The sequence below is a fragment of the Carettochelys insculpta genome, chromosome 12 (genome assembly GCF_033958435.1).
Source record: "Carettochelys insculpta isolate YL-2023 chromosome 12, ASM3395843v1, whole genome shotgun sequence".
Classification (NCBI taxonomy): Eukaryota; Metazoa; Chordata; order Testudines; family Carettochelyidae; genus Carettochelys; species Carettochelys insculpta.
The window spans coordinates 25260862-25273100 of record NC_134148.1 but is presented as its reverse complement, the minus strand read 5'-3'; the positions used below and the strand labels follow the sequence as shown (position 1 = coordinate 25273100).

General features: G+C 37.0%; 1 protein-coding gene across 2 annotated transcripts in view; it reads left to right on the top strand.

Moving 5' to 3' along the window:
- SECISBP2L (SECIS binding protein 2 like) overlaps nucleotides 1-12239 on the top strand; it is a 45288-nt gene that overhangs the window by 15607 nt on the left and 17442 nt on the right. For both annotated transcript variants that reach the window (XM_075006861.1, XM_075006862.1), the window contains exons 5-12: nucleotides 148-380; nucleotides 470-494; nucleotides 1490-1605; nucleotides 5100-5231; nucleotides 7349-7432; nucleotides 8826-8993; nucleotides 9164-9305; nucleotides 9676-9845. In XM_075006861.1, coding sequence (XP_074862962.1) covers nucleotides 148-380; nucleotides 470-494; nucleotides 1490-1605; nucleotides 5100-5231; nucleotides 7349-7432; nucleotides 8826-8993; nucleotides 9164-9305; nucleotides 9676-9845 — 1070 coding nt within the window. The remainder of the gene's footprint in view (nucleotides 1-147; nucleotides 381-469; nucleotides 495-1489; nucleotides 1606-5099; nucleotides 5232-7348; nucleotides 7433-8825; nucleotides 8994-9163; nucleotides 9306-9675; nucleotides 9846-12239) is intronic.

Sequence of the window (12239 nt, the reverse complement as noted above, 5' to 3'; positions counted from 1 at the left end):
TTTTTACTAGTTTGAAAGTATCTTGTGTTAAGATTTACTTTTCAGTTGTTTGTGTGTTTTCATTGCAAATGTGAATGTATGAATAGAAACATTTTTCAGCTTTCCAACAGGTGCCACACACACACAGATATACTTTTTGTCTTACAGATTTTCCTTCAGAGATAGCTAATAAGTCGCTTTCTGAGAGCTCCAGTACAATGCCATGGAAATCAAAAGGCAGGCGAAGGCGTGCATCTCATCCTACTGCAGAGTCCTCCAGTGAACAAGGGGCCAGTGAAGCTGATATTGACAGTGACAGTGGTTACTGCAGTCCTAAACATAGCAACAATCAAGCTGCTGCTGCCATTACGTCAAAAAATACAAATTCTGGTGCAATGAATGTAGGTGAACGTTAGTGAAGTGCCAAATCTGCTGTTGGATGCTACAATAATAAAAATATTTACTAAAGTGTGTGTTCCTTCCTTTGCAGGTTGTAGAACCGTCAGTAAATTCAGGTAAATGTTTATTGTGTGGGTTTTTTTCCTTAACTTGCTCACAAAATCTTGAAGCTCTTGCATTTGCTGTTGTAATATAGCTTTATTTACATTTTGCTATGAATATTCTTGTATCCTTCCTAAATCAGGTAGCGTAGCCACTACCCCATGCTCCTTCAGATCCTAGAATGTCTGTGAATCCTATAATCAGTTAATCAATGACGAATAGCAAGTGGTTGGGTAATGATTCATTAATAGCACTTGTCCCTATCTAAAGGGGAGAAAAAGTTGAGGCTTTCAGATGATATCTTCTGATAAGAATACATGTAACCTTGTGTTTCACACATGCCTTCTGTTTCCTCCACCAATGTGCTCTACTTTACTTGTTACATTAAATTGCTATTTAGAACATAAGCTACTTGGGCTAGTGGCAAGGAGGTTCTTATTCAGGTCAGGAGTTCTGAACACTGCTGCAAATTAATTAAAATGTAACAGTAGAGGAAATGTACTAAATTCAACCCTGAGAACAGTGGGCAGAACAGTCAATTGAAGTGGATCATGGTCCCTAGTATCACAGGATAGCTGTGTTAGTCTGTACCTGCAAAACCAGCAAGGGGTCCTGTGGCACCTTAAAAATTAACAGACTTACTTGGCACCTTGCCCAAATAAATGTTAGCTTTTAAGGTACCACAGGACTCCTAGTTGTTTTTTTCCCCCATAATATACAACTACTCTGAGCCCACTGTTACATTAGATGTTTACCAAGGTAATCAAACTTGACTATTAATGAGTGTCTGTGGCTGAATTCTGTTCTCAGAAGTAGTTTTTACCACATTCTAGAACTCATCAGTATGTTAACTGAATTTTTGGCAGAGAAGAAGCAATTGCAAGACTCACATCACATTAGTGGCGTGATCTTGTACTTTGGCATGACATGTTCAGTGGTGTAAAGTAATGCAACTTGTGTCATGATTACTGACCTTTCTTCTATTTTATTTTGAAACGCTTTCTTTCAGCTGCTGTAAGTTGGACTAGTGTAAATTCCCAGGCAACTCAGAAGAAACCTTGGATAGAAAAACCTCAGGCATTTTCCAGAGGCGGAAGACCAGCTGAACAGAGAAATAGTTCACAGGTACCTTTTAATGTTTTAAAATTAAAACACATTCATCACTTGTAAATTGCATCTCTCAGATGAGTAAGTATTAATATACAGTAAGTAGTCATTAAAATGGAAATAGAAAGCAATGTTTTTTATGATTTAATAACGCTGTGCACTCTATTTATTGCTTTCTTACTTTGACTGCAAGTACACATTTGGCAATATTCTGCCTATAATCTCTAGTTAAGGCATGTCTGTTTATTCTGGGTTTGTTAGTAGTGCATGAAATGGAAAAAAGTCTGGCGAGCATACAGTTTAATAACAATGATCAATACCATGATTTTCAGGTACTATATGGATGACAATTTAACAGATGCTTTAAACCATGAGTGGAAAATGCATCAACCTTAATTTTTGAAAATTCATCAAAATGTTTTTGTTTATAGCTATTACATTAGCTATGACACTTTTTCTGTTCTCATTCTTATCAGCTTATTTTCATCCAGTATGGTTATATTATATTGATGCCTTTTATATTGTCAGTCTTTCCACTAAAGGAAGAAATTCTATAAAACTTTACTTGGGAATGCAAAAGATAGATATGACCTTTTAGGGGAAACTATAAAAAAGGACATCTTGCTTTTTCACCTTGATCATCTTGCAGTTTTTATTTGTTTTGAAATCTGAAACAAGCTTCTGTCCATGCAAAGGCAGGAGTCTTGTGTTGGGAAACAACAATGCGGACATTCATGGGTAGCCTAATATTGTCACTCATTTACATTGAAACCATCAGTGATTTGAAGTGAAGTGTATGTGCACAAATATATACTTAGTCTTGTTTGGCGTACTACTTTATTCTTTCTTTTGTCAGCCAAACTATATGTTGTTAATATTTATATCGTGTTTAATACATATTGTATGACTTTCCCTAAAATCTTCTAGGAAGGCAGCACTTCTCACTTGTTATAATTTATTCTGGCAACCTGAGTCAGCTCTGGAAACTGATGTTTTTCTGGCCACAATTTTCCATGGACTGGTGCTTTTGGGTATTTTGAAGGAGGAAGAGAATTGGCTTTCTTGTAATCCAACAGACATTCAGTTTTATTTAATATCACAGACTAAGTGCCAAATCAAGCAACATTTGCTAAATATACCTCACTTTGCAACTGAAAGAAGTTGCTTTTGGAACAGCTTATGCCATTGTTCCATCAAGTGTGTGGATTTAATTTGCACCTGGGTGCATTAATGGCCTTGCAGCCAGCCCCTTCCATGCTTGGCACTGTGCTGACCTTCCATCTTGTAAATGGAATTTAAGGAGGTTATATGCCATTGCAACTGAGTTTCCTGGTGCATCTCCTGTCCCCCAGGGACCTATGTATACAGTCTTGTCCTTGTAAGCTGCCTGTAAATTTAGCCCTTTTTGCACATAGAATCACTTGTGGGACTGGCTTGCAAAAAGGAGAGAGAGGTCCAATGAAACAGATTTTATAGTTTGTTTTGGCCTGTTTGGTTTAACTATGGTCAATTAACAGAAGAGTCTAAGGATCCTCATCCTTCTAATTCAGAGAAGTCACCAAGGCTGTTTACGCTGTGGAGCTATTTCAGGATATTGAGGTATCCTGAAATAGTAACTCCACCGTCTAGGAAACACGCCCAGTATTTTGAAATATGGGGCATGCTATTTCAGCATGCCTCTACCCCTCGTTGTAGACAGTGCCAAATTCTGAAATACCCTGTTTTGAAATTAACTTAAAATAGGGTAAGTATTGGGCATAACACAAATAGCATGTCTCATTTCAAGTTAAGGGCACAGTATAACACAGCCCAAGTGACCTGCTGTGGTTAGTTCCTCTTGGTTTCCTTCAAAGGGCCTTGTTCCAGTTTGGAGATCATATTAGGAGCTGTTTTTGAGGTGGATGTGATGGTCTTAATTTTTAAAAAACGGCCAGGGATGTTGTAAGTGTTCAGCATGCAATTATTACGTGCCTCACTATGCCTTAAAATGTCACCAACTTAAAGATGAAAATTAGAAGTCAGCAGCAAATTTGCATCTCCAGTGCCAGAGTTCACAGTTGTCAGCATTGTCATTTTACTATCAGGAACAATGTTTAGCATTATGTATAGTCAGGTATTAGTCCACAATGGGTCTTTCAAATGATTTTTTTAACTGCATCAGTTCAGTCTGCAGTTTTAATATTCCTATGCCAACTATTCAGTGGCAGAACCACCCTTAGCATTTTGCAGAGGTAAAGAAAAACAGCATCTCGTTTCATGTGATAATACTTCTGTGCCCACCCTGAGCTATATTGGGAGGCTTCTATCAGGAAAAATAACTTCAGTTCAAGTATTTGGTTTCTATATTCAAAACTATATCAGCAAGCAAAAGATCTCCAAAATGAGTGAAAGCTCGATAGTCTTCCTTAATTTCTAAGTCTCCATTATTAAAGTTGCCCAAAGAAGACCACAACTGTGGTCTCTTAGATCATAGAATCATTGGACTGCAAAGGGACCATGAGGTCATCTAACCCTGTCCCCTGCAGTCATGGCAGGATTAAGTATTATCTAGATCTGTGATGTCCGAACAGTTCTGAAGTAGTATCCACTATAGGGATAGTATAGTAGTGTCCACTATACTAATATAATGAACTAGCCACATTAGTGTGTTGTGTGTTGTTAAAGCAAACCAGCCACCCCTTAAACAGCCAAATAGCCCCATGTGGCAAGTGGACTACAAAACTACATGTTTTGTCTACAAAACTCTGTAGTGTAGACGTCGGCAGGTTGAATATGAAGAGTTTAAAGCAGAACTTTGAATGCCCTTACTTCTGTTAGTGTGCAACTACTTGCACATGTATGAGAACCATATAATGGATGAATTATAGTTCCTTACAAATGAAAATACAGAATTTGAAAAGCTTTAGTTCCTTCCATAAAAGTTATTGTAAGAAATGTATGTTGCAGATATATATGCTATGTATGTGTTGCTGAAATTAAATATTTTGTAATCTATTTACTTATGTTAACAGTTCAGCCGATTAAATACATTTGAAGGGATGAAGACTTGTTATAGGACAGTGACAAAATTTCTGTGACTCCTTGTTTTTTAGAGGAAAAAGAAGTTTGTTAAACTTCATCCTGTTGTTTGCAACTAAAACACTAATTGCAAAAATATCGGTCAATTTCACATTTTCATGGGTTAGTGTAATATTTCAGAGATGCGTAAAAATGCAAAATATAGACGATCAATCTTGGTGATAAAATTAAAATTAGAATCTTCATATTCCAAAAAATTTTAATCTATGGTCCTAACAGTAGTATATACTTATAAACTGGGCCTTTCATTCAGATCTGTTCATTTTAAAATATACATACACTCCATGGGAAAAGTTTTATTTTTTAAAAAATTAATTTTTAACTTAGTGTATCTTTTCCATTTAGTATAATAGAGTAGGTAACATGAATGCATTACAGATCTAAACCACTTTTAATTCTAAACCACTAAGAGCCCTGTTTCCTTGTTTTGTAAGTCTGGTTTCAGATGCAGGGGGCATAGCACATCTTCAGAGAGAAAGCAAAAGCTGCAGAAGCGACACGAGAAGCCTTTAGCCCCGAGCCAATCAAGCAGAACAGAGCAAAGTCCTGAACCCTTGTATTTTGAGGTATTTTTTTATTTTCATAATCACTGGTAGAATTTCAATATGACAAGACCTCAGAAAACATGTTGAAATAGTGATAGTTACCCCATGATAACTCTTCTTGCTGAAAACTAATTCTAAAGTTCCACAGCATAATAAAAGACCGATTTTTTTTTTTTTTTTTTTTTTTTTTTTTTTTTTTTTGCAATAGTAGTATGTATTACCTCTGGAGTTTAGGCCTAATATGTGTACTTTCTGATTTTATATTAAACTCAGGTAAATTTTTGAAACGAGTTTTGGTAGATTTTCAGTTTATTTTTTGCTGCATTTTTTATAGAATATAAAAATAAACTAAATTGTGTGCTTTTCTCAAATGCTGCAGGGATTTTAACATTTGTACTACTCAACATACTCTTTTTGAAAGCTGTTGCCAAAATATAGTTACCATAGGAACATAATGTACAGTTGCATACTTCATCTAACAAATTTAGTACAGCTTGGTCACTATAAGAACATGAGAATGGCCATACTGGGTTAGACCAAGGGTCCATCCAGCCCAGTAGCCTGTCTGCTGACAGTGGCCAGTACCAGCTGCCCCAGAGGGGGTGGACCGAAGAGAACGATCAAGCGATTTGTCTCCTGCCATCCATCTCCAGCCTCTAACAATCGGAGGCCAGGGATGCCATTCCTACCCTTGACTAATAGCCTTTTATGGACCTAACTTCCATGAATTTATCTAGCTCTTTCTTAAATTCTGGTATAGTCCTAGCCTTCAAGTCTCCTCTGGCAAGGAGTTCCACAGGTTAACTGTGCACTGTGTGAAGAAGAACTTTCTTTTATTAGTTTTAAACCTGCTACCCATTAATTTCATTCGGTGTCCTCTAGTTCTTGTATTATGTGCACAAGTAAATAACTTCTCATTCATCCTCTCCACACCTGTCATAATTTTATATACCTCTGTCATGTACCCCTCACTCTCCTCTTCTCTAAACTGTAAAGTCCCAATCTTTTTAGCCTCTCCTCATACAGGACCTGTTCCAAGCCCCTCATCATTTTAGTTGCCCTTTTCTGGATATCTTTTTTTTAGGTGAGGAGACCACATCTGTACACAGTATTCAAGATGTGGGTGTACCATAGATTTATATAGGGGCAGTAAGATACTCCTTGTCTTATTTTCTATCCCTTTTTTAATAATACCTAACATCCTATTTGCTTTTTTGACAGGCTCTACACATGGCGTGGATGTTTTCAAGGAACTATCCACGATAACTCCAAGATCTCTTTCCTGATTACTTATAGCTAAATTAGCCCCCATCATATTGTAAGAGTAGTTGGGGTTGTTTTTTCCAATGTGCATTACCTTACACTTATCCACATTAAATTTCATTTGCCATTTTATTGCCCGATCACTCAGTTTGACAAGATCTTTTTGAAGTTCTTCACAGTCTGCCTTTGTCTTGACTATCTTGAACTGTTTCGTGTCATCTGAAAACTTTGCCACCTCACTGCTCACCCTGTTCTCCAGATCATTTATGAATAAATTGAACAGGATCGGTCCTAGGACTGACCCTTAGGGGACACCAATAGTTACCCCTCTCCATTTGGGAAATTTACCATTTATGCCTACTCATTGTTTCCTGTCTTTTAACCAGTTTTCTCAATCCATGAAAGGACCTTCCCTCTTATCCCATGAGAACTTAATTTACATAAGAGTCTTTGATGAGGTGCTTTGTCAAAGGCTTTCTGGAAATCTAAGTGTACTATGTCGACTGGATCTCCCTTGTCTGCATGTTTAACCCCTTCAAAGGACTGTTAACAGATTAATAAAACATGATTTCCCTCTGCAGAAACCATGTTGACTTTTGCCCATTAAATTATGTTCTTCTACGTGACTGACAATTTTATTCTTTACTATTGTTTCAACTAATGTGCCCGGATCTAACGTTAAACTTAACGGTCTGTAATTGCCAGGGTCACTTCTAGAGCCCTTTTTAAATATTTTCACCATTGGATGCAAGTAATGGGTACGTTCACTTCCAGCCTGGGCCATTCAAGTTACTGTCTTTGGTCTTTTGATGTGTGGTGGGTTTTCAACCACGTTGTAGGCCAATCTGAGTTTTGATCCTCAATCCTTCCTTTAGGATGAAGATGAATTTCCAGAGTTAAATAGTGACAGTGGAAGTGGCAAAGGTAGTAACATACAGCAAAAATTTTCACCAAAAGTAGTAAGTAAAGAATTTTGTATTCTTGTGATACTGATTTTTAAGGTGAATATAATTTGATTGATGTTCTCTCTTTGCATGAATCTCTGATATTTACAAGGTTACAATGATAGAATTAATATATATATAAAAACACACACATTACTATCGCCTGTGTTGTAGAAAAGCATTTCCAATGGTATTTTAAATGAAATTAGCAATATCTGGAAAACCATGTTGTCAAGAAGCCAACAATTGGATTTCCCATCTCCATTGTTCTTTTGTAACATAACAGGAACCACATTTGTATAGAATAGATATTAATTTAAAAAATAAATTGGTGGGACAAAAATCATTTGCAGGTTACAGAAAAACAAAAGTTAACATTAAGTAAAAGTGTTGAAGGAAGAAAATCAAAGAAATGAAGCTGATATTGATAGTTGTTTTTTTAAAATATATAACTTTTAAAATCATAAATTTATTTTTTAAATGAAAGTGCCATCAGTATTCAAGGATGGAGCTTTTCCTTTTCTCTGTTTGATTCAAAAGATGACCTACCTTAACATTGACAGCTTGTTGCAATAGTTTCTTTTTTTTTTAAATCCACAAAGATGTTGCTTTAAAACATTAACTGGTATTGTCTGCAAAGGGGCCAAGCAAACAGTATGTTTTTGAGTTCTGTTACACAATGAATTCAGCTAAAGATAAACTGTTAATCTAAAGAACCTGTTGTTCTACTGTTGTTGTTGTTCCAATGTTATAATTATATTGACTTCTCTGCAAGTATATATTAATACACAGTGACTTTATAAACCCAGTCAACACTTACCTCTTCTGTCATCAATGTTTTAATGGAGCTCTGTCCATGATGGTCATGAGCTTCAAATGTAATAGACCAGTTTAACATATACCATTCTAAAGAGAAAATGAAGTCAGCAGTTAATAAACATACATACATATGGGTCTTTGAAGGAAGTCTGAAGCAAAAATTTGTATGAGAACCCTTAGTATTGATCTCTGATTACTGATTCATTTGCTGTTTTCTGCAAAACCATGTCCCTAGATTTGTTTGTATGGTAGTCAGCTATTGGTAGAAAGTCCAAGTTCTGAGAGTCTGGGAATTTATTAAATTGTTCATGTTAAGAGAAGGGTTCCCTGAAGTAGTAATTTAGGATGGAAAATTTGTAACCTGTCTTTTCCAGTAAAATGATTATGTACTTCAGAAAACTTATTTAGCTGTATCCTCATACATACTTGAACTTGCTGTGCCACAGCTACAAGTTACTTTTTGATGGGTGCTATATCTGCTAAAAGAACTAGTTCTCTACCTTTGCCAAGTTCTTTTGCTACTGGTTCACATAAACAATTCCTTTTATCAGCTTATAATTATGTTTATTCTCTCTTCTGCAACCTTTAGCTGGATGATCTACCTGAAAATTCTCCAATCAATATAGTCCAAACACCAATTCCTATTACAACCTCTGTACCCAAACGTGCAAAAAGTCAGAAGAAGAAAGCATTGGCAGCAGCACTTGCCACAGCTCAAGAATATTCAGAAATAAGTATGGAGCAGAAGAAACTCCAGGTTTGTTACATTTTTGAGCAGTAATTGCTAGGGGAGGACTAACCATTATCACACAGCATTGCTTCATACACTGTTATAGCAATAATGCCTGTTTTGAAATGCATGCTGTCTTCTACTGAGCATTGGTAAATAGACATAAAGGTGAACTATGTCTTTTGTTCATGTCACAGGAGGCTTTATCAAAAGCAGCTGGAAAGAAGAGTAAGACTCCTGTGCAATTAGATTTAGGAGACATGTTAGCAGCACTTGAGAAACAGCAACAAGCAATGAAAGCCCGTCAGCTCACCAACACCAGGCCTCTGTCATACACAGGTGATGCCATCTAACTTTAGTATTCCATAGATACTTTTCTGAGAACATAGGATGAAAATCTGATCATTCTAAATCTAGTTAACTTTTTCTCCAATAACATTAGCCATAAGTATATGGGTGATTTAAATGAGATTCAGAATACACTGTTATAAACTGAAGTTGCAGCTTCTTAATCTACACATTTCTTAACAGAACAGGAATGTGCTGTCACGATTCTCAAAGTTTCAATAACACACTAGTGTAATAAACTTTCATATTAGAAATTAAGACTTATGAAAGTGCTATTATAGAAAATATCACAAATTTCTTCTTAGGAATAAATCTTTCAGTGGTATCTTTTAATGAGACTATCTTTTTTGCCTATATTTAGTTGGCAGTGCTGCACCCTTCCATACCAAAGAGTCTACCAACAGAAAGTCATTATCTAAAGGACAGCCATCTGTGAGTTGTCTTAATCCTTTGGACTCAACAGCTCCAAAAGTGAAAAGAGGAAAAGAGAGAGAAATTTCCAAACTAAAACGCCCCACCGCACTTAAAAAGGTAAACCAGGCAACTTTTTTGGGACCAGTTTCAAAACTATGACATAACAGTTCTCTTAGGCCACGTCCACACAAGCAGCTTCTCCCAACAAAACAGGGCTTTGGTTGGGGGGGAAAAAACATGGAGCATCTACATGGCAAATGTGCTTTGTTGACAAAACCCGGCACATCCGCCACCAGTGTTACACCTCTCCCCGTTCAGGTATAATGCCTCTCTCAACAGCGTTCTGTCAACAAAAAGAGAAGTGTGATGCTCAAGGGCCCTTTTGTTAACAGACAGGGCTTCCGGTTCACTGGGCAGCCCTGTGTGCAGAGCTTCCAGTCAGCCATTCTGCTGAAAGGGACACGGGCAGTCTGGCTTCACTCTGTCAATAGAGTGGATTGCTCTTTTGATCTGCTTTTATATGTAGATGCGATCTGTTGATCAGAAACTTTGCCAGGAAATCCTTTCTGACAGTAACTTCTGTCAACAGAGGCTTCTCGTGTAGATGTAGCGTTCGGGTATGTCTACGCGGCAGCCTTATTTCAAAATAAGCTATTCCACAGAGCTATTTCAAAATAGCCTATGTTGAAATAACACAGCTACACACAAAATTCTTTTTGAAATAGCACTTAGGTATTTCGGAATATAGCATCTACACACATTGGACGCACTATGGCTTATTTTGAAATAGGCTCCATTCCCTGTCTTAACAGCACGTATTACAAAATATCTGTTTTGGAATAGGTGCTATTCCTCATAGAATGAGGTTTACCAATTTTGAAAGAAGCCAAATGTTATTTTGAAATTATTTTGAAATAGTGGTTGCATTGTGTAGATGCTAGGATAGTTATTTCGAAATGACTTTGCCATGTAAACCTACCCTTCATGTTTTAGTTGTGATCCAGGGGACTTGTGAACTCCTGAATTGTTATCCTTAGGAGAGCTGGAGACCGACTAGAAGTGTTTTAAGTTGAACTTAAAGGAATACTTCTCAGCAGCTTTTGCTGATTGCGGGGGTTCAGCCTGCTTCTGACATACCCCTAAAATAGACTTGGTGCTAGGTTGTGTCTGTGGTGGAGCATAAGAAAGGAAATAGAAACAAATGACGTATTTGGCCACTGACTGTCCAGGGAATGCAACAAGACTGGTCATCAGCCCTTACTTTACTTTTGATTATTCATTACAGCAGCATTTCCCAAAATAATTTGATCATGGAACACTTTTCGGCTTGGAATATATTGACAGAACACACACTGTAAGGTCACGACATTCGCAAATTCAGTTATTTGCAAGCAGCTTGTCATCCTGTGCACTGAGGCACTGTTGCCCTTGAACAGCACGAGGAGCCCTAGCCGCCCATGAGGCGCTGTTGTGCAGTGTGAGGCGCTGTAGCCACCCACGTGGCACTGGTGTAGCCACCACATGGGCATTGCTGTTCCCGTTGTTGGTGCCAGTGTGGCACTGGTGATGCTGCTGCATGGGCGCTGGTGATGCTGCTGGGTGGTGCATGTCACCAGTGTTGCAGCCACGCAGGCGCTGGTGCTGTAGCAGATATTCGCAAAAGTCAACATTCGCAAGGGTTCTCAGCACTGAACCCTCATGAATGTCACGACCCTACTGTACATGCTGTGGGGGAGAGGAACCCAGTGAGTTTCATACCAAAAAATTGCCACAAGTAATGTTCAAAAGTTGATTTTAAAGAGAGGTTTTTAGATGCCTTTTATTTTACAAAGCACAAAAAATAACAAGAAAATCCTCTGAATGAACAGTTAATATCCTTTGGATAGGAAGACAGTTAGCAACCATATAATTAGGTATAAAAATTAAGTACAAAACCAAAATAAAACCTCAATATAACAGCTGAAAAAAGAGGGTTAGTGTCACTCTTTTGTACAAAAATGGAAAGGACAATATTGTTCAAAAAAGGACTGTCTTCCCTTAAAGACTTACACTTCTATGAAAAGAAAATGCAAAACAAATTAGGTATGGAAAAATATTATCAAATTTTGTTTGTTTGTTTTTTTAATTTATTTTTACAGAAGACTACTGGAAAATAAATAACATTTGACATTTTTAATGCGAAGAGTGTTTTTACATCTTTTGATGACAAATCTGCTTAATATTAGGAACAATACATGAGAGTTGGATCCTCATATCAGGTGCAATGTCACGTGACTTCTGCCAAAACCATCTGAATCAACTGATTGTTTTGGCATGAGATTCATAATGACTATTCTGTTATGAATGTGTTATAAATATTAATATACCTACAATTGAAATACTATTCAGGTACCTTAGTATTTCTGATACATGCAATTTCATGTTTAATGTTTTAGAAAAAAGATATTGCTAGCCTCTAAATTTTATTAACATGCCACCACACACCAGTGTTCCATGAAACACAGTTTGGGA